At 37.8% G+C, this 27,075-nt stretch overlaps 1 protein-coding gene across 5 annotated transcripts in view; it reads left to right on the forward strand.

Annotated features, from left to right (window-relative positions):
- Positions 1-2,935: 2,935 nt before the first annotated feature.
- PSIP1 (PC4 and SRSF1 interacting protein 1) overlaps positions 2,936-27,075 on the forward strand; it is a 40,141-nt gene continuing 16,001 nt past the window's right edge. For 4 of the 5 annotated variants that reach the window (XM_053572125.1, XM_053572132.1, XM_053572119.1 and 1 more), the window contains exons 1-7: positions 2,943-3,130; positions 3,719-3,937; positions 6,921-6,997; positions 18,355-18,493; positions 20,502-20,606; positions 21,821-21,880; positions 26,972-27,068. In XM_053572125.1, the coding sequence (XP_053428100.1) occupies positions 3,866-3,937; positions 6,921-6,997; positions 18,355-18,493; positions 20,502-20,606; positions 21,821-21,880; positions 26,972-27,068 (550 nt within the window). In that variant the 5' untranslated portion in view covers positions 2,943-3,130; positions 3,719-3,865. Of the gene's footprint in view, positions 3,131-3,718; positions 3,938-6,920; positions 6,998-18,354; positions 18,494-20,501; positions 20,607-21,820; positions 21,881-26,971; positions 27,069-27,075 lie in introns of all 5 variants that reach the window. The other variant, XM_053572115.1, reaches the window with a different exon arrangement.

Consider the following 27,075-nt stretch of genomic DNA (forward strand, 5'->3'; position numbering starts at 1 on the left):
CCCCACTTCTCCTTAGATTCAAAACTGCTGCTACCAGGGATCCTGGGCTTTTGTTTTCTGGAAGCTTAAACTACCACCTGTTTTGCCCTGACTTATTGATTAAAAGTTATCATCTGTTATCTACAGACTATCAAATTGAAATTGCCAAAACTTAAGAGAGCAAGAAAGTATCATACTTCCTTTTCAAAAATGTTAATACTGAAGCATCAATGCATTTTCCTTTTCCTCTGTTTTTTATTTCTTTTTCAAGGACCTCCCTCCTAGTTCCCACCTACTCTTTGCATGTTGGTCCTATTATTTAGCATGAATAAAAAGTTCAATTATAATCTGTCTATAATCTATTATATGTCTGTTTTCTCTACTCAATTTTAAGCTCTTATAATCTATAGTATCTTCTACAGCAGTTTTTCAAACTTGAATATGCATAAGAATCACCTGGGGATCTTGTTAAAATGTAGATTATGATTTAGGGGAGGGAGTGAGCTTCTAACAAGCTCCCAGGTGAAGCCAGTGCTGCTGGACTCCAGACCATGCTTGGAGTTTTTAAGGCCTTAGGGTTTAGAACAAAGGATGTGCACAGAAAATGATAGATGATGCTTTGGTCTCTCTTACTCAGTTATCCTGAACTTCTCTTCAATATATCTTTCTCCACTTTTTCCTTTGTGTGATTTATGACCACGACCTGACAAGTATTCCTTTGTGTAAGGCTTAATTGTGCCCTTCCTTCCTTTTTTCACAGTAATCAGTCTCATGAGAGAAATGGGTTACCACAGTTACTTCTAGCCTTTTTTTGCTATTTTCTTTTTCTTTTTTTCTTTTTTTTTTTTTTGTAGAGACAGAGTCTCACTTTATGGCCCTCAGTAAAGTGCAGTGGCATCACAGCTCACAGCAACCTCCAACTCCTGGGCTTAAGCAATTCTCTTGCTTCAGCCTCCCAAATAGCTGGGACTACAGGCGCCCGCCACAATGCCCAGCTATTTTTTTGCTATTTTCTAACTTGAAACAGCAAGAACCCCTTTCTTTGGGTTGACTTTGCTCAGCAACATATAGTAGCTTCCTAGCACATGTATCAAATTCAAATTAAGGATGAAAAGCTTCAAAGCTTCAAGACATTTCACAAACTCTTCCTTCTCCCTTAATAATCATTTTCTCTTTCTGTTCCACTTGGAACCCTTGGCATACTTCCAAGGTGTAATTTTGTTTCTTGAAATTCCTTGTAGGACATTGGGGAGGTCTCCTTTCATACCTTTTTTAAAGACATGTTTGGTTTTTTTTTTTGAGACGTGTCACTCTGTCACCTTGAGTAGAGTGCAGTGGTTGTCATAGCTTATAGCAACCTTAAACTCTTGGGCTCAATTAATCCTCCTGCCTGAACCTCCCAAGTACCTGGGACTACAGGCACCCGCCGCTATGCTCAGCTAATTTTTTCCTATTTTTTAGTGTGTGCGTGGGGTGTCTCGCTCTTGCTCAGGGTGGGTCTTGAACTCCTGAGCTCAAGCAATCCTCCCACCTGGGCCTCCAGGAGTGCTAGGATTACAGGTGTGTGCCAAACAAGCACACTGTTATCTTTATCAAAAAATGTTCAGTTTTTTGCCAACTCCATAAAGCTTTTCCTGATTTATTCCCAGTTGTGAGTTGTTTATTTAAAGCAGTATTAGGTAGTAATATTTATATATTTTAACATTCTATGCTTTAAAAAGTATTTTCAGCATAATTAAATAAAACAATTAAATAAAATTATTTTTATTTTAAAACAATTAAATAAAATTAAATAAAATTATTTAATTGTTTTAAATAAAAACTATCTGTCCTTGCTCATGGTTGTATCAACACCTAAGAGTACTCATCACACAGTAGGTTCTTTTTGAGGGGTTCAATGAAGAATGAAAACGTAATTTTTATTAATTTTCAAAATGTCTTTTTATATATTTATTGGGAACCTGGATCTAATGAGTCCATATTAGTGGATAAATAAAATTAGACAATTCTGGCGACATCTGTGGTCTAGTGTAAAAGAAAATGTATCGATTCACATCAGAAGGCTGGGCATATTAAAGAATGTATTGGCAAAGGGATGAAAAAATATTCTTTAAAATCTCTAAGAATATTTAAAGAAATAAAACATTTAAGATTGAGCAATACTTATACACTGTATAGGCTACCATTCTACTAGGGAAATAAAACTCAGATACAACTAAAATTTAGTTAGGGCCTAAACCCACATCCTACCTAAAAGGCTTACTTGGCTTTCCTGTCATTGTTTTCTATCCTTCACATTTTGCATTTGTTAGGATTGCATTTTTCTTAATCGTTCTTGGTGCTTTCAATGTAATATAAATGAAATGGGGTTTTCTCACATTACAATTTCAAAAAAAGGAGACTGCCAGGCGCATTTAGGGAGGTGCAAGAGGCCTACATGCTGCACACCCAGCAACCATCTCATGCTCCAATTTCATCTACTGGTTTTTGTACAGCTCCTCTTTTTCGGATGATGCAAACCGCGCAAAAACAGCATTAAAACCTTCACACCCTGGGAAACGATGCAAGAACCTGCAGTTTAGGTGGCCAGGTTCTCTCTAACATGCAGCCAAGGGCTAGAGGCCCGGCTACCCGCCCCCAAACCGCGTCCACAACAATCATTTCCTCCCACCCCGCCTTTTACATACAGTACACATACAAATACACACACGCAGAGCAGCCAGCAGGGGCGGGCCGGGCCCGACCACTCCACAAACCGCAGGGGAAAGCCGCCGCAGGCCTAGCTATTTTTGCCCACTCCCTTTTCCTTCGCTTGAGACTCTTTCTCCATCTGGATGCATTTACTACTCAAAATCGGACTTGCAGATCTCGGCTTTTCAGGAGCTCCACTCTGGAGCTCCATACTTTAAGGGGGTACTACATTATCTCCCCTCCCTCGGTGAGCAGTTGGTCTCGCCCCAATGCTAGCGGGCGCCGAGCGGGAGCCGCGCGGGAGCAGCGCAGCTACGGCGGCAGCAGCGGCGGCGGCGGCGGTTGCGATTCCGAGCGGTTGAGACGCCTCTGCGGCAGCTGGTGGCGCAGGTGGCTTGCGTGGACGCAGGCGGAGGCTGCCGGCCAGCAACCGCAGCCTCAGCGTCCGCAGCCCCACCAGGTGAGCGGGTGGCCGGGACTTGCCCCGCCCCCCGCGCCCCCTCCCCCCGGTGGCCTCGCTCTTGGCTGTAGCGGGGAAGTGGACGCGGCCCGCCGGGGGCCGAGAAGCTGCCCGGGGCTGCGGCTGTCGGGAAGCAGGTTGCGGGGGAGGTCTTGGGTGGGAGGAAGAAGAACGTTCGCTTTTCTTAATCCATCTCTTCCTCTCTTCCCTACCCCCCCATTTTGCGTTTAAGCCCTGTGGAAAAAGCCCAAGGGAAGATGGGGCGAGAGAAAGGGGAATTTAGGGCTGGACAGCATCCCTGCCTCAGGTGGTGGCGTCTTTTCGGTGGTGGAGCGGCGGACCTGCCCCAGCCAGGAGGGGGTAGCTCCTGGGCTGCGGAGGCCGCGCACTCGGCGGGGAGGAGCGGGAGGCGGCCCTCCTCTCCCTTTCCCCCCTGCCTCCCCCTCCGTCGCTTTCCCCCTACACTCTCCCCTCCCCCCGACTCCCCCTTCCCGCCCCTCCCTCGCTCGCTCTCCTTCTCTCCCTCCCCATGCAGCCCCTCCCTCCGGGTTTCTTCGCTTTAACCGCCCTCCTCGTTCTCTCTCGCAGGCGCGTCGGGACACCCCAGGCATCCTCCTCCGCCCGCCGGCTCGGGAGCCTCGGCTGCCGTCCACCCTCCCGCATCCCTCCGCCGCCCGCACCGCCGCAGCCCCTCGCGGTCTCCTGGGCTTCGGACCCCGGCCTCGCCTCCGAAACATGACTCGCGATTTCAAACCTGGGGACCTCATCTTCGCCAAGATGAAAGGTTATCCTCATTGGCCGGCTCGAGTAAGTGATTTGTAGGCTTCGGTGTTAGCGATGTGCTACCTTCTTCCTGAGAGGCCTGCCTCCTACCATTTCGCTTAATTTTTTCCTGTGTCTTTTCTATCCTTCAGTCTCATTTGTAACCTGACCTTTCATTTTAGCTTTTTGCCGAGTAATCTCCCATACAATTATAAAAATCCAAGTGTCCTCCATATCTGTTTCCCTGTCGTTTTTGACACACTTTGACAGGTTTTCTTCATAGGAGATATTTAAATGCGATGTTTAGTTAATACTACATTGTAGATGAAATAACCAAGTATAACTCTTGTCTTTGAAAATTAGTGGAACATTGGCATTTCCTTAATGTTGAATAGAATACCAAGTATCAGTGGAATCTATGCAAATTACACACAAACTCCTTGGATGTCAAAGAAAGATATATGTATTGTGATTAAATTGAATTTACAGGGTTTTTAAAGCAATTGTTTTTTTGTAGTTGAAGAGACCGTCTGAATTTGCTTGTTTAATAGATTCAGGACTGGACTGGATATTCTTGAAAGTATTACAATTATTTAGCGCTAGTGAAGGTCCAAAAAACTCTTATTCCATGTATTTATTTTTATTGTTAATGACCTTGAAGAAGTTGTTTTGTCTTTTTGTTTCCTATAGGCAAAAGGAGGGGTGGACTAGATTCTTGGGTTCACATTTAGTGGTACAGAGAAGAGATTGAGGACCCAGAACATTTTGTGACATTTAGGAATTTGAGACTGTCTAAATGTCTAAGCTCCATTTTCAGAAAAAGAGGTCTTTTTTTTTTTTTTTTTTTTAATGGTGGGACCCAGGCTCTAAGACAGGACCCAAAACATGCTGAGATCTGTTAGATTAGGTAAGGAAAAGAACCTTTTAAAATATGCCTATATGATACTCTAAAGTTGTGATTTTTTTTCAGGCCATTTATTTCCTACTGATTTACTCTTCTTTGAAAATAGATTCCTTAAAAATAATTTAGGAAGTTTTAGTTATGTCAACTGGGAAGAGAAAGGGGTGAAACGACCTATTTGTTAATAGGGAATCATGAATTGAGCAACTGAGGGTGCCATCAAACTATAGAATGATCCCTGTTCCTTAAATTTTCCCACACAACTCTTCCAAGTCTTTTTTTTTTTTTTTTTAGTCTATCAAGTTTGCCTTTTCAGTGGATCCTTCAGCAGTGGTTAATCATAATTCTTGTCTCTGTGTTTCATATTGTAATCTAGTCCTTTTATGATATTTTAAATTTTTATATATGATTTGACTTCCAAATATTCTGTAGCTTCTTGAATGTAGTGGTCTTAACTGAAAGCATACTGCATATGTAATCATGCACTTATAGGATATGTTTTATGTTTAAATAGAGCTTAGGGAAACTGAGCAGGTTTAAGGCCCTTTTGAGATACTTCTTCATGATTTTCAGGGTGTCTATATATTTTGATATGTTAGAAAATTTCTGATATATCTATATTCATGTTGTTGTGTCACAATGCATTAAAAGTCAAGTGGAAATGAATGTTTTTAACATTTCTCAAGTCACCCTCACACCCTTCAGTATGGTAAGTGACTAAGAGTTAACTAAGAGCAAAATAAAGTTAGCCCTGGGAAGGCCAGAGTGTTTTCCTTAGTTAACAAGTTAATTTGAATTGGAATGGAATTTTTTCTCCTTTTCTCCCTCATTTTTTCTTAGAAGCAGCTGAATTTGGGTTTTCATGTCTATGTCCAGGAATTATATTCCTTTTTCTATCTTCTCATTAATCTTAGAAATTCTAAATTTTAAGAGTATGTATTTAGGGTCTCAGCTGTGAAGATGACACTTCTTGTTCCATTTTGGTTTTAACATTTTCTGTCTACATGTCCCAAACTTCATTAATTTTTAAGTCTTGCATATTCTTACAGTAATCAATAATAATCATTCTTAAAATCAAACTTTTAAAAATTTGATATTCATTCAACTGTAGGTGCTGGGTATTTGTATAAACTCTTAAAGATGTTTGCTAACACAAGTATATGAACTGGGTTGACAGAAATTACCTGCTAAGGGCTTAAGGATCTTTGCAATTCTTGGGGCCTTCCCACAAAATTGAAATGACAGGTATAGTCTTCATCATGCAGGTGAGGAAATTACTCTTAGAGGGGTTGGGTGGTAATGATTCCATTGGTGTGTGAAAACCTTCCAACTTCCGTACAAATAAACCAGTGTAGTTACCCTTACATTACATCCTCTGATGGTCAGCCTTCTCATAACAAAGTCATCTGATACTTTTTAATTAGTGTTTTTGAAATTATGAAATTTATAAAATAGAAATGTTTTTAAATTCTGCCTGTATACTACTGCTCTAGCCTTGGGGTCTGCCTTTCATTTATTGATAAGGAAGAGTAACAGGTACAACAGGTATATTAGACATAATAGCACCTGATACTTTCTTCCTTACATAATTAAAAGGATTGACGAGAAATGAAAAACAAACAGGTAACCTCAGGTGATTCAATTATAGGTAAAGAATCTTTTAATGTATCCTTCTATATTACTCTGTTACTTGTATATCCTTCTTGCAAAAATATCATTTAGGATTCTCAAATGGACTCAGACTTGTCTGAAATGTTTAGGGCCAGATATGTTTAAGAATTCTGAATTTTGGGATTTTAGGAAGGAAATGACTACACCTATGCCATGTATTTTGTTGTTGGCAGGGTCTAGGATAGCACATGTTTCTAAGCAGAAATACTGCATTAACAACAGTAGAAACTCTAAATGGATGAAGGAAGTGTTTGAATTACCTCAGATGTCCAGGTTTTGCTACCAGATGAGTTTTGAAATAAGTTCTTGGGTTTCAGAACTAGACATATAGATTATGGGCCTGTAGAACTGGTCCATTTTATAACAGATAACTTCTCAGTGTCTTGTTCTCAGTTTCTTCATGTTTGTTGAGGTGTATGTTTTAAAAGATTTTAATTTTTACAATTTTTCTTTTAGGTAGATGAAGTTCCTGATGGAGCTGTAAAGCCACCCACAAACAAACTACCCATTTTCTTTTTTGGAACTCATGAGACGTAAGTCCTGTTAGCTTTAAAGGGAAATCAGTTATTTTAGCAAGGTCTTTGGGTATAAAATGCAAAACAAGTAGAGATGAGTTCAAAGAAGAAATAGTAAAGTAATAGAAGACTTTAGAATAATCACTGAACTTTGGAAAAAGTCTTCCAAGTCTCTTTATTTATAAGGTAGAGTTTAAAGATACTGTAGGTTTAATTTTTATTCAAATGTTTCCTTAAAAGGAAGATAATTCTCTCAGCAATGAGAATGACTGATGGAAATTTCCTATTTAGATGACTAAATGGGAAAATAAAGTGCTTTTGTATAAGAACTACCCAGCACCCTATTTTATTTCAGGTTTTGTAATGTCAGCCACACAAACAGTGTATTGTGGGAAAGGTGAGAAAAAGAAATCTGGATAAATTCCCTCTGTGTTTATGTGGTCCCTAGAGCTATTCTGCTCTGCTGCCCCTGGTGGATATGTGTGGGCAGAGAACTGATTTGGTTGGTGAAATACATTTTTCAGAAATTGCAGCTGAATGTTGAACTGTTATTCCTGAACCACTCTGGGGGCTATCATTAATTTCCAAAAATAATATTCCTGTATATCTGTAATATAATAGCTTTACATACACTATACAGTCTGGTTGATTTTAGACTTGTAGTTTAGAATCTGCAATAATCTTGGTAGAGTAGGCTTGTTTACTTGGGATGAGGAGAAAGAAAGTTGTTTATATTCTATATAGTTTTTGTATTCCTAAGAGTGGCTACGTTGGCAACATTTGGTTTCATATTGCTTAGCTACTGTATAAACTTTAACAGGTTTATTGAGATGTGATTAAAATACCATGATGTTTGCCTGTTGAAATTGTATAATTCAGTAGATTTTAGTATATTTGCTCTCAAATCCATTAGCAATCACTCTCCATTCCCCCATCCCTGACAACCACTAGTTTACTATCTGAATAGACTTGACAATTCTGGTTATATATTCATGGTATCATATGATCTCGTAATTAGTTTTTTAATACAGATTATTTGATCCAGAATTGGATTGGCCTTATCATAATTAGAGTTGGGTTCAGGTATATTCTATCTATAAATATATATTTTTTAAGAAATGAGAAAATCTGGGCATGCTGGTGGGCATCTATATTCCCACCTACTCAGGAGTCTGAGGCAACTGAGACAGTATGATTGCTTGAGTCCAGAATTGAGGTCATCCTAGGCAACATAAGCAAGACAAGACCCCTTCTCTTTATCTTGAAAAAAAAAAGGAAAGAAAAAAATGGTAAATTTCTGATTCCCTGAATACTCTACTTTAAAGAAAATCGAAAATTTGACAGAGAAAGATAGCTTTTAATGATAAATAGTTCTCTGTGTATTTCAAGTATGGGTTTTCAAAGTGTGGTGCCAAGTCTAGCAGCACCAGCATCACACGGGAACTCTAGTTAAAAATGCAAGTTCTTAGGCCCTCCCCCAGACCTACTGAATCAAGCTGTGTGGATTTGGGCTTGATTAAACCAATCTATTTTAATAAGCCTCCCAGATAATTCTGATGCATATGAAGTTTGGAAATACTATAGTAATGAGTAGATATTCCTTAGAATTGTTCAGATTTGTAATTTGAAAATTACTTAAAATCTGGTATTTCTAAAATGGGACAGATTTTACACTTCTATACATCCTTACAATTTTATAGAACTTGTAGTTCATCTTACATTACCTTTTTAAATTTAGAAGAGGAATTAACCTTTTTCTGGCATTGAAAAAAATGAGGATTTTCATGCCATAAATATATGTTTTAAATCAGACTATACCAACTAGCTGAATGTAGGTATTGTTTGGCTAATGGGTATCAAGGTAGTTAATGAAGACAATAAATTCCTAATATTCAAGGAATTAAAATTTACTTAACTTTAAAATTAAGCTAATGATCTTAAATTTTTCATTTCAAAATGCACTTGGAATGTTTTCTGCCATCATATTCTCATAAGTACACCATTTATCTTTGGAAAGGTGGTACTGCCATATGTCTTGGTATGGTGGCTTACTTTTTGTTGTACTTAAGATTAATTTTTAGAAGCGAGGTCTCTGTTAATCTTTCCCCTCTCAAAATTTGGGAGGGTAGTTATTTGAACTTTTCAATTTGGATTTTGCATAGTTTATTCTAGCAGCCAAGAGTTAGGGAAATGGAACAGGAAGAAACAGGGATTTGGAAAACTGCATGAATTCATAACTGATTTATACATCAAGTTTTTTTTTTTATTTGAGAGCAGAATCCTTTTTTAACTGCATTCTTTTTCTGACATACATCTTATGACATTCATAGTAAAATGTCTGGTAATAAAGTTCTAAATATGAGACAGTAATTGCTTATGGATACTAACAATCTCCTAGGTATCTTAAACCTAACATATTCGAACCAATTCTTAGTAAGTGGGAATGACATGGATCCAATTCTTTTCTGGGGCCACACATGTCAATATTAGGTTGATTATAGTATATCAAGTCTTTGCTTTTCTTCATATCTAGTCAGTCAGCATCTATTTCTTTTCCTTTAAAATGCATCTGGATATGTCCACTTGATTACTCCTGTTAATGATGTCCTTGTCCTGTCTTGGTCTCAGTTTCTACTCTTCGTATGCAGGTGGCTCTCCATATATGTGGGTTCTGCATCCATGGATTCAACCAACCGTGGATTGAAAATCTGGGATAGTGTCCAAAAATGGATAGTTTCGTGTGTACCGAATATGTACAGACTTTTTCTTGTCATTGTTCCTAAAACAATACAACTGTTCACATGGCATTTACATTGTGGTTATCATAAATAATCTAGAAATGATTTTTAAAGTGGGGTGTGTGTTTTGTATAGGTCATATGCAAATGCTGTGCTGTCTTATATCAGGGACTTGATGATTTTATTTTTTTTTTTTTCAGGAAAAAAAACGACCATTTATTTCAAGTTTGGTTAGCTAAAAGCACTCCTAATTAACATGTGATAGTCATTGACCACTCTCAGTGAAGTAGAAGAGCATCATTATCATTAGGACAGAGTTTTCAGTCTTGGCATTATTGATATTTAGTGTTAGATCATTATTGTGGAAATTGTCCTTTGTCTTGTAGGTTTTTACAAGCACCCTGGCTTCTGTTGATTAGATGACAAGAGCACTCTCTGGGTGTGACAGCCGAAAATGTCTTCAGAGGTTTACCAGATGTTAGTACAGGAAGAGCAGGCAGCATCTAGTCCAACCCCTTTCTTTTACCATTAAAAAAATTGCCACACAGTTACTTAGTGGTAGAGTCAGAATTAGAAACTAGATCTTCTGATGTCTCTTGTGCTCTTCTCATAATCATGATAGGATGAATTATACATTAAAATAATTGCAATAAGTGACAGGGTGAAGAATATTATCTTGAAATTTTAGTAATGTGGCATCAAACATGTCTCAGAGACATGTATTTCTTTTTTTTTTTTTTTTTTTGCAGTTTTTGGCCAGGGCTGGGTTTGAACCCGCCACCTCCGGTATATGGGGCCGGCGCCCTACTCCTTTGAGCCACAGGCCCCACCTGACACGTACTTAGGGTTGTATTATTAAACGGTTAGTGTCACAACCATTTACATTTCAGTTGTGTTCTTTTTTTTTTTTTTGGGGGGGGGATTCAATGAGGGTACAATAAGCCAGATTACACTGATTGCAATTGTTAGGTAAAGTCCCTCTTGCAATCATGTCTTGCCCCCATAAAGTGTGACACACACCAAGGCTCCACCCCCCTCCCTCCGTCCTCTTTCTGCTTTTCCTCCCCCCACCATAACCTTAATTGTCTTTAAGGCATTTAATCATAGGATTCATGCTTCTCCATTCTTGTGATGCTTTACTAAGAATAATATCTTCTACTTCCATCCAGGTTAATACGAAGGATGTAAAGTCTCCATTTTTTTTAATAGCTGAATAGTATTCCATGGTGTACATATACCACAGCTTGTTAATCCATTCCTGGGTTGGTGGGCGTTTAGGCTGTTTCCACATTTTGGTGATTGTAAATTGAGCTGCAATAAACAGTCTAGTACAAGTGTCCTTATGAAAAAAGGATTTTTTTCCTTCTGGGTAGATGCCCAGTAATGGGATTGCAGGATCAAATGGGAGGTCTAGCTTGAGTGCTTTGAGGTTTCTCCATACTTCCTTCCAGAAAGGTTGTACTAGTTTGCAGAGGGACTTGATGATTTTTAAAGTATACTGGGGTGGGCATTGTGCAGATCATATGCAAATGCTATGCTACCTTATACAAGGGACTTGAGCGTCCCTGGATTTCAGTATGGGGGGTCCTGGAAGCAATAATTCAGGGATACTGAGGGATAACTAGTCAAAGTGATCTTTATATCCCAATCAGATAATATAATTTCATTGAAATAAAATCTTCATTGACTCCCTTACTAACATTACCAGTGAAAAAAACCACAAACTTATCTACAAATGCCACTTAATGAGACCCTATATGAACTAGCCTATGTTTACCTCTCCAACCTTATCACCTTTTTTCAGTTACACAAATAAGCCTGATCTTACTCTTGTTGCTTATTTTCTCTGCTGGGAAGGTTATGCCTTAACATATTTGAAGTCACTTAGATCTTAGCTCAAATCTTCCTTTTTATGTTTATTTTCTTCATTGCAACAATGATTGAAACTTTTTTTTTTCTCTTTACTGACATTTTAAGAGCTAGTATAGCAGGGACCTTGTCTATCTTGTCATTTACTTAAGTGCCAGGTACATAGTAGCTGTTAAACATTTGGCGAGTGTAAAATGGGAATAATCTACCTCGGAATTTTGGGAGGCACACAAGCTACTACTTGGAAAATGCTTAGACCAGTGCTTGGCATTTGTTAAACATTAAATGAATGCTGGCTATTAGTAATTAAAAATGTCATAGCTTTGACAAAGTTTTACTTTGGGAGATAAGATTGAAGTCATCTTTCTGGACTTCAATTAAAGGTAATGTTGCATATTATTTTTCTAAGACTACTAGTTTTTATTGTTTGAAATGCAGCTCAAAAATTTGAGTTTTACTCATTATCTTTGCTAATTGAGGATATTCTTATCTAGCTATGTTTCTCTGAAGTCTGGAAAATTTAAAGGGATATTTTGCTCCTTTATCATCTATATCTTAATTGTGATACAATTGATGCTCAGTTTCAGGAACTTTAAAAAGTATACATCACAGGCTATTTTAAAATTTGTCTAATTTAAGTTTTAGAAGTGAAGGTGAATAGGGAGGTACTGGTGATGGTCACAAGGAAATAAAGAAATGAATCATAATATAGGATTTTATTTTCTTTCACGTTTGTTCTTCCATACTATTTCTATAGCTGCATGAGTTGGTATGGGACTTACATGGTTTCTGTTAAGTTTTACACCCAGTGATGGAATGAACTGTTTTATTCATCTCTTCATACCAACAAGTCATGGCTTATAGTACATGCATATTCCATTGTTTATTGGATCATTTTTCTATGATTCAGTGCATGGTATTATTTAATATAAAATCTACTTGTAGGCAGTATGTTTCATCTTTTTTGATTTAGTATACAGAAATGAAACAGTAAATTAGAATCAATATGTTATTAAAAATGGGACTTTCTGGCTGGGTCTCAGGCCTATAATCCTAGCAGAGGTGGGAAGATGGATTAGGCTCAGGAGTTCAGGACCAGCCTGAGCAAGAGTGAGACCCTGTCTCTAGGAAAAATAGAAAAATTAGCTGAGCTTTGTTGCCTGCTTCTTGGGAGGCTGAGGCAGGATTGCTTGAACCCAAGAGTGTGAGCTTGTGAGCTAGGCTGATGTCAGGAGGCTTTAGCCTGGGTAACAGAGTGAAACAATGTCTCAAAAAAAGGGGGGACTTTCTGTTTAATAATATTGCCTGGGAACAGTTAGGGAGTTTTGAGCTTCCTGTATTTAGCTCTGGTGGGCTTTCCTGTTTTGTTTATATGACTTCTGGTTTGCTTTGAAAGAAGTTCCAGGTGTGTGATAACTGAGCTTTTGTGAGGGATATGTTCTCTCTTTTTTTTTTTTTTTTTGTAGAGACAGTCTCACTTTATGGCCCTCCGTAGAGTGCCATGGCATCACACAGCTCACAGCAACCTCCAACTCCTGGGCTTAAGTGATTCTCTTGCCTCAGCCTCCCAAGTAGCTGGGACTAGAGGCACCCGCCACAACGCCCAGCTATTTTTTTTTTGGTTGCAGTTCAGCCGGGGCCGGGTTTGAACCCGCCACCCTCGGTATAAGGGGCCAGTGCCCTACCGACTGAGCCACAGGCGCCGCCCATGTTCTCTTGACATTTCTCACAAAAAGTGAATTCAGAAAAATAACGGCTTTTGTGTGTACTTAAATTCTTAGAAAATTGGTATATACTCGTGCACATTTATAGCCTTAAAGCAAATACCATGTAGAAAACACACTTGTAGAATTTAGATTGCTTTAGAATTTTAAAACTACTACTGAATTTAGTTAAGGATTTGCTGTTTTCTTAGAATGTTTTACATTAGTCTTGATTCTTAGGAGCTTTGACGTTGATATTAGCTGTTTGAGTTCATAAGAATTAGCAATATGGCATATTTCCTAATATTTTATTAGGAGATGTTTCAAAGACTGTTTTATAGTAGATAAAGGAAACCCTGAAATCTTTTTAAGGAACGCTGTACAGTTGAGGAGGCTCTGCTGTTTAATAGCTACATGACCTTGCCCAGGTCAGTTCATCTTTCTGGACTTCAATTTTCTAATATTTAAAATGAATATCTTGGCGATCTCTGAGTTTCCCATTAGCTCCAGAATTTGGTGGCTAACTTACCTCCAATTAACGTGTGTGTATATATATTCCCCATCCCACTCCACCCCCGAGACAGAGTCTTATTCTGTCACCCTGGGTAGAGTGCCATGGTATTGTCATAGCTCACAGCAAGCACCTTGGGTTCAGCAATCTTTTTGCCTCAGCCTCCCCAGGAGCTGGGACTACAGGTGCCTACCACAACTCCTGGCTAGTTGTTCTTTTTTTTTTTTTTTTTTTTTTTTTTTTTTATTAAGTAGAGGCAGGTTCTTACTCTTGCTCAGGTTGGTTTTGAACTCCTAAGATCAAGGAATCTGCTCACCTCAGCTTCCCAAACTGCTGGTATTACAGGCATGAGCAACCACACCTGGCCTTATGTATGTTTTCATTGTGTGTGTGTGTGTGTGTGTGTTTGAGACAAAGTCTCACTCTGTCACCCTGGGTAGAGTGTCGTGGCATCATATCTCACAGCAACCTCAAACTTTTGGGCTTGAGCAATCCTGTTGCTTCAGCTTCCCAAGTAGCTAGGACTACAGGCAACCACTACTACACCCAGCTACTTTTTCTGTTTTTAGTAGAGACAGCATTTCACTTCTGCTTAAGCTGGTCTGGAACTCCTGAGCTCTAGCAATTCACGTGCCTCAGCCTCCCAGAGTGTTAGCTAGCATTACAGGCATGAACCCCCACTTCCAGCCTATCTTTTCATTGTTAAAATTTTTTTTTAGTTGTTTTTTTTTTTTATTTTTTATTTTTTGGCCGGGGCTGGGTTTGAACCTGCCACCTCCGGCATATGGGACTGGCACCCTACCCCTTGAGCCACAGGCGCTGCCCTCATTGTTAAAATTTTTAAAAAAGAAACATGTAAGTTCTGTAAAGGAAACAATATCATTTTTACTCCTACTATTTAGAAATAGCTCTTAAATGTGTTAATGTTTGGATGTGTTTTCTTTCATATTTGTCTATGCTTTTTTTTAAGCATTTGCTATCATATAATTATATATAGTTGCTTTTGTGTGTATCTACACTGAGCATTTAGTGCATTATTTTAGAATGGAATGAATGAATGAAAACATTAATATTCTGATATATTTTCTTTCAGACTTCTACAATTTTTGGTATTTGCCATTACATATAATTATAACCTGATTTTATTTAATGTATTGATATTTTTTGTATGTCATTTTGAAATAGAATGCTTTGAAAAATGAATCACAGCCACAGTCATATAAGGTCGTACCCTTAGGCCTGTGTAAAAACTAATAAGGACCCTTGTTCAACCAAACCTGTGGGATTGCCTGCCCAAGGAACATTTTTTTTGTCTACCATCATCTTTGAATTTCATTAGGACCACGTAGGTCTGGAGTATATCCTTTGACCCAACTATTCTTAAAATTTATTATGAAATAGGTGTAAAGATTGAATAATATGTTTATTACAGCAGCATGATTTTATAGAAAATTTGATAACAGGAAAATAGTCCAACAGTAGACTAATTATGATATTGCCATTCAGTGAAATATCCAGGGGATAAGTAATTGTTGACGAAGTAAGATACTCATTTTCATTTGAAAAGGCCAACTTATGAACAAGTATCATATACATTGCAGTTACCTATTTATATGTATGTAAACAAATAAGTGGCTTGAAAATAATAACTATAGTTGGTGAAATTATGGATTGTTTTGTTTTCTTTTTTTGGCAGTTTTTGGCCGGGGCTGGGTTTGAACCCACCACCTCCAGCATATGGGGCCAGTGCCCTACTCCTTTGAGCCACAGGCACTGCCCGGGATTGTTTTGTTTTCTTTGATAGGGTTTGACATTCTCTGAAAAGTTTTAATAGCTTTGAGATGTAATTCATTTCCCATACAATTCATCTACTTAAAATGTGTAATTTAATAGATTTTAATATATGCAGAGAGTAGTCTGGCCATTAGCAAAATCAATTTTAGAATATTTTTGTCACCTCAGAAAGATACCTTGTATCTATTAGCAGTTACTTCCATTTTTCCCCCATTCTTTCTCCTGCCCTAGCTTAGGCAACCACTAGTTATACTTTCTTATTCTGGTCATTTCATGTAAATGGAACTATACACCATGCAATCTTTACTGACTGACTTTTTCACTTAGGGTAATGTTTTTAAGATTCATCCCTGCTATGGGCTGTGATAATACTTCACTCCTTTTTATTGCCAGGTAATATTGTATTGCTCTACCATATTTACTCATCATTTGGTAGACATTTGGATTGTTTCCACTTGTGGCTGTTAAGAATAATGCTGCTGTGAACATTTTTGTTCAAGTTTTTGTGTGAACATGTTTTCATTTCTCTAGGAGTAGAATTCCTGGGTCAAATGATAACTTTTAGGTTTAATCTTTTGAGAAGCTACCAGACTGTTTTCAAATCAGCTGCACCGTTTTATATTTCTACCACCAATGTATGATTCCAATTTTTCCACATCCTTTACAACTTGTTATCCATTGTTTTTATTATAGTCATCTAAATGGGGGATGAAATGGTATCTTATGGTTTTGACGTACATTTCCCTGGTAGCTTGATGATGTTGAGCATTTTTTCATGTGGGAATTTTATTTATTTATTTTTGAGATAGAGTCTCACTTTGTCGCCCTTGGTAGAGTGCTGTGGCATCATAGCTCACAGCAACCTCAAACTCGGGCTCAAGCAATTCTCTTGTCTCAGCCTCCTTAGTAGCTGGAACTGCAGGCTCCCACCACAACACGTAGCAATTTTTTTTTTTTTTTTAAAGAAATGAGGTCTCGCTCTTGCTCAGGTGGGTCTTGAAACTGTGAGTTCAAGCAGTCCACCTGCCTCAGCCTCCCAGAGTGCTAAGATTACAGGTGTGAGCCACTGCACCAGCCTTCAATTTTAACAATTTTCTATACTTAACATGAATTTAGAGTTTTAAAGCTCTTTTCAGTTAGAAGGGAATAGTTATTTAATTTTGAGTATATTAAGATATGTGAATTTATATAACTTTTCATATGGACATAATGATTAATAAGATAACAAAGTACAGCTTATGAAGCTGGGAGGAAGAATGGGAAGAATTTTTTTTTAAAAAAACCTATTAGCGGCTCAGTGCCTGTGGCTTGAGCGGCTGAGGTGCCAACCACATATACACCTGAGCTGGCAGGTTCGAATCCACCCCTGGCCCACCAAAAACAACAATGATGGCTGCAATCAAAAATAGTCGGGCATTGTGGTGGGCGCCTGTAGTCCTAGCTACGTGGGAGGCAGAGGCAGGAGAATCTCTTGAGCCTAGGAGTTGGCGGTTGCTGTGAGCTGTAATGCCACAGCACTCTACCTAGAGCGACAGCTTGAGGCTCTTTCTCAAAACAAAACAAAACAACCTATTTAGCAGAATTCAGAATAAAAATGAACCAATTGTAACGAAAAATGGTATGTAAAATGAGGTGATATAAATAAGATCAAATGTAGTTGATCACATTCTGCGAATGGATAGAATTCTATTAAAACTTTCAGATTGTATTAATAAACAACTTTACAACGTCTTAGTTGTGAGACAAGGCTGAACAAGATAGGACCCACAGGAGGTAAATTACAGATGTATATCTTGTCAGTTTCAGAGTTGCTTGGTGATTGGTCAGCAAGCATCTGTTCTCAAATCATGCACAGACTGTATAATTGACTTCTGTCTTCTAATAATATAGCCATGTGACATTTTACCAAAATAAAAGACAGAATTGTCCAACAAAGATGAAACTTTAGCAAAAACAGTAAGAATGCTAGAAGTGAATTTTAATTTAATATAAACAGAATAATAAATAGGCTGGTCAAGGTGGCTCACACCTGTAATCGTAGCACTTTCAGAGGACAAGGTAGGATGATTACTTGAGCTCAGGAGTTTGAGACCACCCTGGGCAACACAGCAAGATCTTGTCTGAACAACAACAAAAAAATATCAGCTGGATGTGGTGGTGCACACATGGAGTCCTGGCTACTAAAAAGGCTGATTAGAGAGGATTACTTATGACCAGGAATTCCATGCTGCAGTGAACTGTGATCACAATACCCCTGTATCCTGGACAACAAAGCAAGACTCCAGAGCAAGACTCAGCCTCAAAAAAAGTAAATAGGCTTGGTGCCTGTAGATCAGCGGCTAGGGCACCGGCCACATACACCAGGGCTGGCGGGTTCAAATCCAGCCTGGGCCTGCCAAAGAACAATGGAAACTACAACAAAAAAATAGCCGACATTGTGGCGGGCACCTGTAGTCCCAGCTACTTGGGAGGCTGAGGCAAGAGAATCGCTTAAGCCCAAGTGTTTGAGGTTGCTGTGAGCTGTGAGCTGTGATGCCATGGAACTCTACCAGGGTCAACATAGTGAGACTCTTACCTCACAAAAAAAAAAAAAAGGATTATAGATCTAGGAGCTTATGGATTAATTTAATAAAAGTATTTGAAATTAAATATAATTGTATTTATTTTAATCTACCATTTACATAGATTCATAATAGTGTATTATTTAATAACATATATTCGAGGTTGTTTTGCATTCATATACTCCCCCTTTCTTTATAGTGCTTTTTTAGGACCAAAGGATATATTTCCTTACTCAGAAAACAAGGAAAAATATGGCAAACCAAATAAACGAAAAGGTTTTAATGAAGGTTTATGGGAAATAGATAACAATCCAAAAGTGAAATTTTCAAGTCAACAGGTGAGTGGTGTTACATAAAATTTACTTTAGTATTTAGTCGGTCCTGAGGGAATAATAGTATAGCTGTAGGAAAATAAGTACTAATTTAAAAGCCTTATGAATTTCAAATTAAATTGTTCTTATTTGTGAGGTAGAATCTTGACCTTTTATGTCTGGATAAATTGATAAAATTATTACTTGAATGGTTAAACAGATCTCAGAAAACCAAAATATTCCTGATTGAGAGTTTATTTAATACATCACTAAATTTCAAGCATCTGTATTGTACTCCTAAATTCAGGTTTTTTAACTTAGGGGGAATGTGCTTAAGTTTTTATATTCTTTAATTTGTAAATCCAATAGAATTGTGTTTGAATATGAACCTCACATGAGTTATGTATATAACATGGTATCCAGAACAGCATTCTTTGTTTTGTTTTGTTTTCTGTCCAGAGGTTTTGTTATTTTATATGTGATGCTAAGTTTTCATAGAGTGGTTTGCCTTTACCCTATTTGTATCATTTTATCATACTATCAGAAATTTCTATTTTTCCTCTGTCCTACTTAGTATTGGTGTTATTTAGGAACGTTTTTCTGTTTTTATTGCACTCTTAAACTATGTATATGTTCCTATGTGGATGTCCCAGAACTCTTATAATTTAAAGTAAACAAACCAGGTTTTATACTACGAGGAAAGAACTATGAGGGGAAGTCTTCATGAAAATTTATTTCATTTCATTGATCAGTAAATGTCCTCTTATTAAGACTTGTACAAAAACTGGGAAAAGATGAGTAAACCTAAAGAAGGATTTAGCAACATACTGGAAATTCTGCAATTTTCTGCCTTTAAACTTAAAAAATTTTTTAGTTCATTACTTGGGCCATGCTTTTTCTCACCTTGGAGAACTTTTCAGATGCTGTTCAATCTGGAACATATAAATCTTTCGTTGATACTCCAAGGCTGTATTAGATGATCATAAGTGCTTTCATTAGTACCCAGTACTTACTTGTTACAGGACTATATCACAATTGCTTCTATACTTGTTTATAACTACCATAGATTATTATATTAGCTTTGTGAACAAAGAAGTTGTATGTTACCCAGAACATATATGTGTGAGAATAGATACTAAGTATTTGTTGAATGGAAGCATGGTTTCATATTATTGCCTAGACTATGTAATGGGAGGATATATCTTGCTAAAGAGACAGAATTGATTGTTTTCCGAAACTAACATTTTGTAATTTCTCTTGGATCATCTTTTCTGTGATTGCACTTTTATGGTCATTTTCATCCTCCAAATCACCCAGCATTTATCCTGTGTTCCTATCTACTCACTTAATCTCCAGGTAGTTTTTACCATATAGACTTGGAATTTTTTTATTTCATGACGAAATTTCTGCATGAATCCAAATTACTTAATGCCTTTACCAGAAGTATAAGTGATTATGCTGGTTTGATATACTCTGTGATTCCCAGGCTGAGACATGTCCCTAATGGCACATAAACTGAATTTGAGATTCAGATCAAAATCATTAAATAAAGCTTACATATATATATTTATTCTTAAATAAAGAATAAATAAATAAAAGCTTATATTTATTTATTTATTTATTTATTTATTCTTGCTAAGCCCATTTGTCTTAGAGTGTATAGATAAGCATCTCTCCCTAGAAAATTATAGTCTTTGAATATTATATATGACTGCTATTCTAGGTCATTCAACTTGTATCATGTTGAGTATTTGTTGGTTAGAGCATCAAAATAGTATTCTTTGTAGTTGTACCTCTCATGCTGCTTCACTTGGATGCATTGAAAGCCAGGAATATGGATGGTCCCTTGTGAGACTTTGAAAGAAATGGTAACATTTACAATTATTTTTAAATGCTATGCATTAAAAGTGTTCTATGAAGTAGAAATCAGAGTACTTTTCTAACTTTTTAAAGACAAGCTTTTGATTTTTTATGAGTAGAAAGTTTTAGAGTAAAACCTCATTTTGTGGAAGTAATAAGAGTTGATTACTCACAGGCATCAACTAAACAATCAAATGCATCATCTGATGTTGAAGTTGAAGAAAAAGAAACTAGTGTTTCAAAAGAAGATACCGACCATGAAGAAAAAGCCAGCAATGAGGTATATTTCATTTCTCTTGTATTATAAAGGCATTTTGTTCCAAGGAAGAAATTATAAAATGAGTTAACCATGGCAAAATGGAATTTTTTTATTTATTTTTTTGAGACAGAGTCTCATTCTGTCACACCAAGATGGCCAGAAAATAATCTTTAAAGTACTTAAACTCCTGGGTGTAGTAGCTCACTCCTGTAATCCCAACACTCTGGGAGGCAGAGGCATTGGGTCGCTTGAGCTCAGGAGCTTAAGCAAGAGCGAGACCAGCCTAAGTAAGAGCAAGAACCTGCCTCTACTAAAAGTAGAAAAACAAAACAAAACTAGCTGGATGTGGTGGTGTGCACCTGTAGTCCCAGCTACTAGGGAGTTCTAAGACAAGAGAGGATATTGAGCCCAAAAGGTTGAGGTCGCTATGGGGTATGATGCCATGGCACTCTACCCCAGGGCGACAGGGTAAGACTCTGTCTCAAAAAATAAAAATAAAGTACTTACAAAATAAGAAAATATTCAGGGCTTATTTCGTTGCATAAATATTAAATATATAGTATTGTAGGGTGGCACTGGCCCCCTATACCAGAGGTAGCGGGTTCAAACCCAGCCCTGGCCAAAAACCGCAAAAAACAAACAAATAAAAAAAAAAAAAGTATTGAAAATAATGTATGCATTTTGAAGATGCATAGATTCTTTTTTTTTTTTTTTTTTTTTATTGTGAGGCAGGATCTCGCTCTGTCACCCATTCTGGAAAGCAGTGGCCCTTCCATAGCTCCTTGCTCAAGCAGTTCTGCAGCTTAGCCTCCTGAGTAGCTGGGACTATAGGCATATACCACCACATCTGGCTGATTTTTTAAAAATTTTTTGTAGAGACGGGTTCTCAGTATATTTTCCAGGCTGGTCTCAAACTCCGGAGCTCCAGCAGTCTTCTCATTTCAGCCTCTTAAAGTGCTGGATTTACAGGCAAAATCCACTACATATGACCACAAGGATGTTTTTATTTAAAGTTATTTTTATGTGCAAAACATGAGGTCCAACTCATGGGTGGGTTATTAGTATTAAGAATATTTTTTTTTTGAAGGAAGATATTGTGGGATAGATATACTGGATAATGTACTATCCATTAGACTGGATATTTTTAAAACATAGGAGGTTGATAAGAAAGTTTCTCTCAGTCTTATTGTAAGTTTTTCAGTTAGTTTCTTTCTTTCTTTTTTTTTTTTTTTTAGGATGTGACTAAAGCAATTGACATAACCCCAAAAGCTGCCAGAAGAGGGAGAAAGAGAAAGGTAATTCCATTAAGAATTTTTATTTTATTTGGAGTGAAGAAAAATAGAGATCATGAAGTCTTATTTAAACTTGACCTTTTATTCTAAACTCATTAATTTTTTAAACAGTGAGTTATGGTATGTAGTTAGCACCACTGTGTGTTTCTTCGTGGAACAGCAGCAACCTTAAGTTCAGTGTTAAAATAAGATGCACCAGTTTTCATTCACTTAAAGACTGTTGTTTTCTCAGTAAAATGGATGGATAGCAGTACATAGGATTGTTGAGTATTAAATGATTGATTTAACACATGTAGAATGTTTATAATTCTAGTACCTAAATACTGCTAAGTGCTAGATAAGTGTCTTTTATTATGTTGTTATTGTTACTTCATAACATTGTTGTGTGAAACCGTGAGTGACAGTGTAAGGCTAGATACAGAGTAGGGTTTTAATTAACATGACTTTCTCCCTCTCTCTGCAAAGTTTTGTTCACACTTTCTTTCCACATGTTTATGTCTCAAACTATTGTTATATGCCAAAGATACAAAGAAAACCATAGTATTTTATGAGGAAGTATAATATGAAAATAAATACAGTGGCTTTTTATCCTTTGTGGGGGTGTGTGTGGGAAGGGATGTGATAACTTCAACAAGAAGTTAAAAGGCAGAATTTTGTCACATAAAGGGGAAGGGGAAAGACGTGAGGTAATTTGAATAGTATATAAAGAAGCACAGAGGACATATCAAGCATTTTGAGTATTGCATTTCAATATTATTAGACCATAAATTTTAACGGAAATGGTTACCAAAACCTCCATTGTTGACCTGAAGAATTGGAACTTAGGGAAGTGATGGGAAGCTGTTAAATCATAAAAGATTTTAGATGTCTCCTTTTAAAAAAAATACTATGAATGATGGGACTGGATTGGGGCAGTGAGACCAGTTCACTGTAAAAATTCATTCAGAATTTTAGTTCTAATTTGGCCCAGGCATGGAATTTGGCAGGGAAAAAGGTCTTTGTTCTCATTGAATTTTCCTTTTTATTGAGACAAAAAATAAGTACGTAAAGCAAAAGGGTTAAAATAGGGGGTTATGACTTGGTAACAAGGTTATGGAAAGCTTTTCTAAGGTGCTGGCAATGAGATTGGAAGGACAAAGACCTTAAAGCGGGTTTTTTAAGTAGTGTAGATGAGAGATGGGGTTTAATAGTATTCAAGGAGGGTTAAGTTGCTGGTTGGAATTTGATGGTCATGAGAGAGGAGGAGAGCAGAATGCTTGGATGACTATGTTAGATATGGGGAGTGCTGAGGATATTGATTTGGGACTATAAAAATGGAGGAAGAGGAAGTGAGGCATCTATGAGAATTGGAGTAAAGATATACATAGTTCTGGCAACACGGGAAAAAGATAAAAGTAAAAATGCAGTCTCTGGTATAAAGAAGAGATAGTAGAAGAGGTCGGGGGAAATGTTTACTGGGAAGAATGCAGAAACAGGAATCCTGAAGGAATATAATGGAGGAGGAGAGGTTGCTGTGTAAAATTATGGTTGAGAATGAACTCTTTATAGAAAATCCAAGGGAATATAAAGCTGAAGAAGGGAAGGGAGAATTTCAAGAATGAGGAAGTGTCATTAGTGTCCTGATTTAGAGAGGTTCCAGTAAGACACTTGCCAAATAGTCTCCCCAGGATTTTTCAAGGTAACAAGTTACATTCAGTTGAATGGTAAAGGCAGAAACCAGATTGTTGGAGAATGAAATGTTTAATGATAAAATTACCCTATGCTTTTGAAATCTTCAAAGGAGAGTGTAGTAACTTAACAGGATTTGCTTGCATGGTTAAGGGAAAGTGGTTAGTGAAAAAATATATGAATGCCTTTAACACTTTTTCTTTTTAAAACAAAGTAAGATCAAAGGTGTCAAAAGTCCGTATAACTTACATAAGAAGCATATGCTAGTTTAGAGAGAAGGGAGGGCACCTGTGAAGGAATTGACGTAACAGGAAGGAGGAGATAGACTTTAATGTTGAAGGGAAGAGCTAAAAGAGGCTATAAGCCAGGGATTTTCAACCACTGTGCCTTGACACACTGGTGTGCCATGAGAGGATCTTAGGTGTGCCTCAAAAATTTTTTAAGATCATTAATTATTTTGAAAGAAGTTCAAAGCACAGTTAAGTGTATTCTTTTTTTTTTTTTACTCTTTTTGATCAACAGCATAATTTTAAGTGTGCCATGAAAGTTTAACTAGGTTCAGGTGTATTTCAGAGAGGTGTGTGGTGGCTCATGCTTATGATCCTAGCACTTTGGGAAGCCAAGGCAGGAGGATTGCTTGAGGCCAGGAGTTTTAGGCCAGCCTGACCAACAAACATAGCAAGACCCACGTCTGTACACAAAATAGAAAAATTAATTGGGTATGATAGCACACATACCTGTGGTCACTGCTACATAGGAGGCTGAGGTAGAGACAGGAGGCTTGAGCCTAGCAGTTAGAGGTTGCAATCAACTGTGTTAACAGTGCCTCTAGCCCAGGCAACAGAGCAACACCCTGTCTCAAAAAAATAAATTTCTTGGGAGTTGGAAATGAAGGAAATTCCCTTCTACTGGCCTCCATGTCTCCCTTCTCCCAATTCAAAGCAACACTTCAAGTGTGGTACAAGACAGGGAAATGGATCAAATGTTTATGATAGCAATGGGAGAGGAAAAGGGCCTGGTAAGACAAGGAAAAGGATTAGTGAATGGGTTTGAAATCCCAAATGAGACTGCATAAAATGAATGCATGTTTGTGCAGTTTTAGGGTTTTTTTTTTCCCTAGCAGGATTCAGCAGCTGTGAATAATAGAATAGAGAAGGCAGAATTGAATAGTATTTGTCTGTTTGGGATTTGTGGGACAGATACAGCAAAACTAATATGCAAAGGTGTTGAGAATGCGTTTGAATAGTTGTTCCATGAGGTTTGTGTGTGTGTCGGGAGGGCTTTAGGTTAGGTTAGATCAGGGAAGGTAGTAGGGCTATAAAGTGGGGTAATAAATGGGGAGAAAATGAGTCAAAAGGTTAAAAGTCTCAGTGAGATCAAGTAAAAAATGGAAGAAATGAATCTGTAGTCAGAGAACATTTGCATTTAAGATAAATATATGGGTTCAGTGTCCTTAGCACAGGGGTTATGGCGTCAGCCACATGCTCTGAAGCTGGTGGGTTTGAGCCCAGCCCTGGCCAGCTAAACAACAAATGATAACTGGAACAAAAAATAGCTGGGTGTTGTGGCAGGCGCGTGTAGTCCTAGCTACTTGGGAGGCTGAGGCAAGAGGACCCTCTTGAGCCCAAGAGTTTGAGGTCACTGTGACACCAAGGTACTCTACCGAGGGTGACATGATGAGACTCTGTTTCAAAAAAAATAAATAAATCAAGGCGCCAGCCCCATATACTGAGGGTGACGGGTTCAAACCCGGCCCCGGCCAAACTGCAACCAAAAATAGCCGGGCGTTGTGGCAGGCGCCTGTAATCCCAGCTACTCGGGAGGCTGAGGCAAGAGAATCGCTTAAGCCCAGGAGCTGGAGGTTGCTGTGAGCTGTGTGAGGCCACGGCACTCTACCAAGGGCCATAAAGTGAGACTCTGTCTCTACCAAAAAAAAAAAAATAATAAATAAATAAATAAAAAGATAAATATATGTATATTTCATACAGCTTAATCTTTTGCCTGGGGAAAACTATATGTGTATGTGTGTGTGTGTGCATGTATTATGTATTTTTGATTTTATTTTCATGGGGAATTATTTTGACTTGTGATTTTGCTGTAACAGTCATGAGCACATATCCATGGTGAAGCGGATCTTTTCCTTAGTATTACATTTACTTTTTTAAGAATAACATTTTTTTCTTTGTTCCTTTTTTTTTTTTTTTTTGAGACAGTCTCACTATGTCCTCAGTAGAGTGCTATGGCAGGCATCTCAAACTCTTGGGCTTAAGCTATTCTCTTGCCTCAGCCTCCCAAGTAGCTGGGACTACAAGCACCTGCCACAATGCCCAGCTATTTTTTGGTTGTAGTTGTCATTGTTTAGCTGGCCCGGGCCGGGCTCAAACCCACCAGCCTTGTTGTATGTGGCTGGCACCCTACTTACTCACTGAGCTACAGGTGCCAAGCCCATTTTTATTTATTGTATTAATTTTTTTTCTTTATTTTTTATTAAATCATAGGTGTGTACATTAATGCAATCATGGGGCACTATACACTGGTTTTATAGACCGTTTGACACATTTTCATCACACTGGTTAACATAGCCTTCCTGGCATTTTCTTAGTATTGTATTAATTATTAATGAACTTGTTGCCACTTTTAGGTCCTTCCTCAGTAACATCCATTTTAACCTGTAATTCTTACTGGATGTCTTGATTTATTTTCAAAAGCAGAAAATAAGCGAAGAGAGGTTTTTTGTTTTATTTTGGGGTTTTTTGGCACTATTCAGTTTGATAGCTCCATTCATTTATTTATTTATTTATTTTTGAAACAGAGTCTCACAGCTCACAGCAACCTCAAACTCTTGGGCTAAAGTGATCCTCTTGCCTCAGCCTCCCAAATAGCTAGGACTGTAGCACCCGGCACAATGCCCAGCTATTTTTAGAGATGGGGTTTCGTTCTTGTTGAGGCTGGTCTCGAACCTGTGAGCTTAGGCAGTCCACCCATCTCGGCCTTCTACAGTGCTAGGATTATAGGCGTGAGCCACGGCACCCAGCGAACTATACAGTTCGAACCAAATTTTAGAGAACTTCTGCCTTAGGTTCTTAACCTTTGGTACATGGAGAGCTTTACCTGGTTCTTTAACCTGTTGAGTCAGGATTAGGGTAGGGTCAGACGGTCTGTAAATTTTTAAAATTCTAGAAATAAAATATGAGTTAATGTTTAGGGAGGAATTTTTATAGTGTTCTCTGAGAATAATTTAAGGGTTACCTTCGATGAGTTTTGGTTCTTATTGATCATCAGTAGTCAATGTATGAATGAATTTCCACATCCTTACCAACTCTGGGAATTAAGTTTACAAATCAGATTAGTGATTAAAAAGCAGTTTTTATTCTCACACACACGGGAGAACTGCTTAAAAAAATTAATGATGTCTTTGTAATTCAGGCAGAAAAACAAGTAGAGACCGAGGAGGCAGGAGTAGTGACAACGGCAACAGCATCTGGTAATCTAAAAGTGAGCCCTAAAAGAGGACGACCTGCAGGTAGGAT

This window comes from Nycticebus coucang, chromosome 2 (assembly GCF_027406575.1).
Source record: "Nycticebus coucang isolate mNycCou1 chromosome 2, mNycCou1.pri, whole genome shotgun sequence".
NCBI classification, from domain to species: domain Eukaryota; kingdom Metazoa; phylum Chordata; class Mammalia; order Primates; family Lorisidae; genus Nycticebus; species Nycticebus coucang.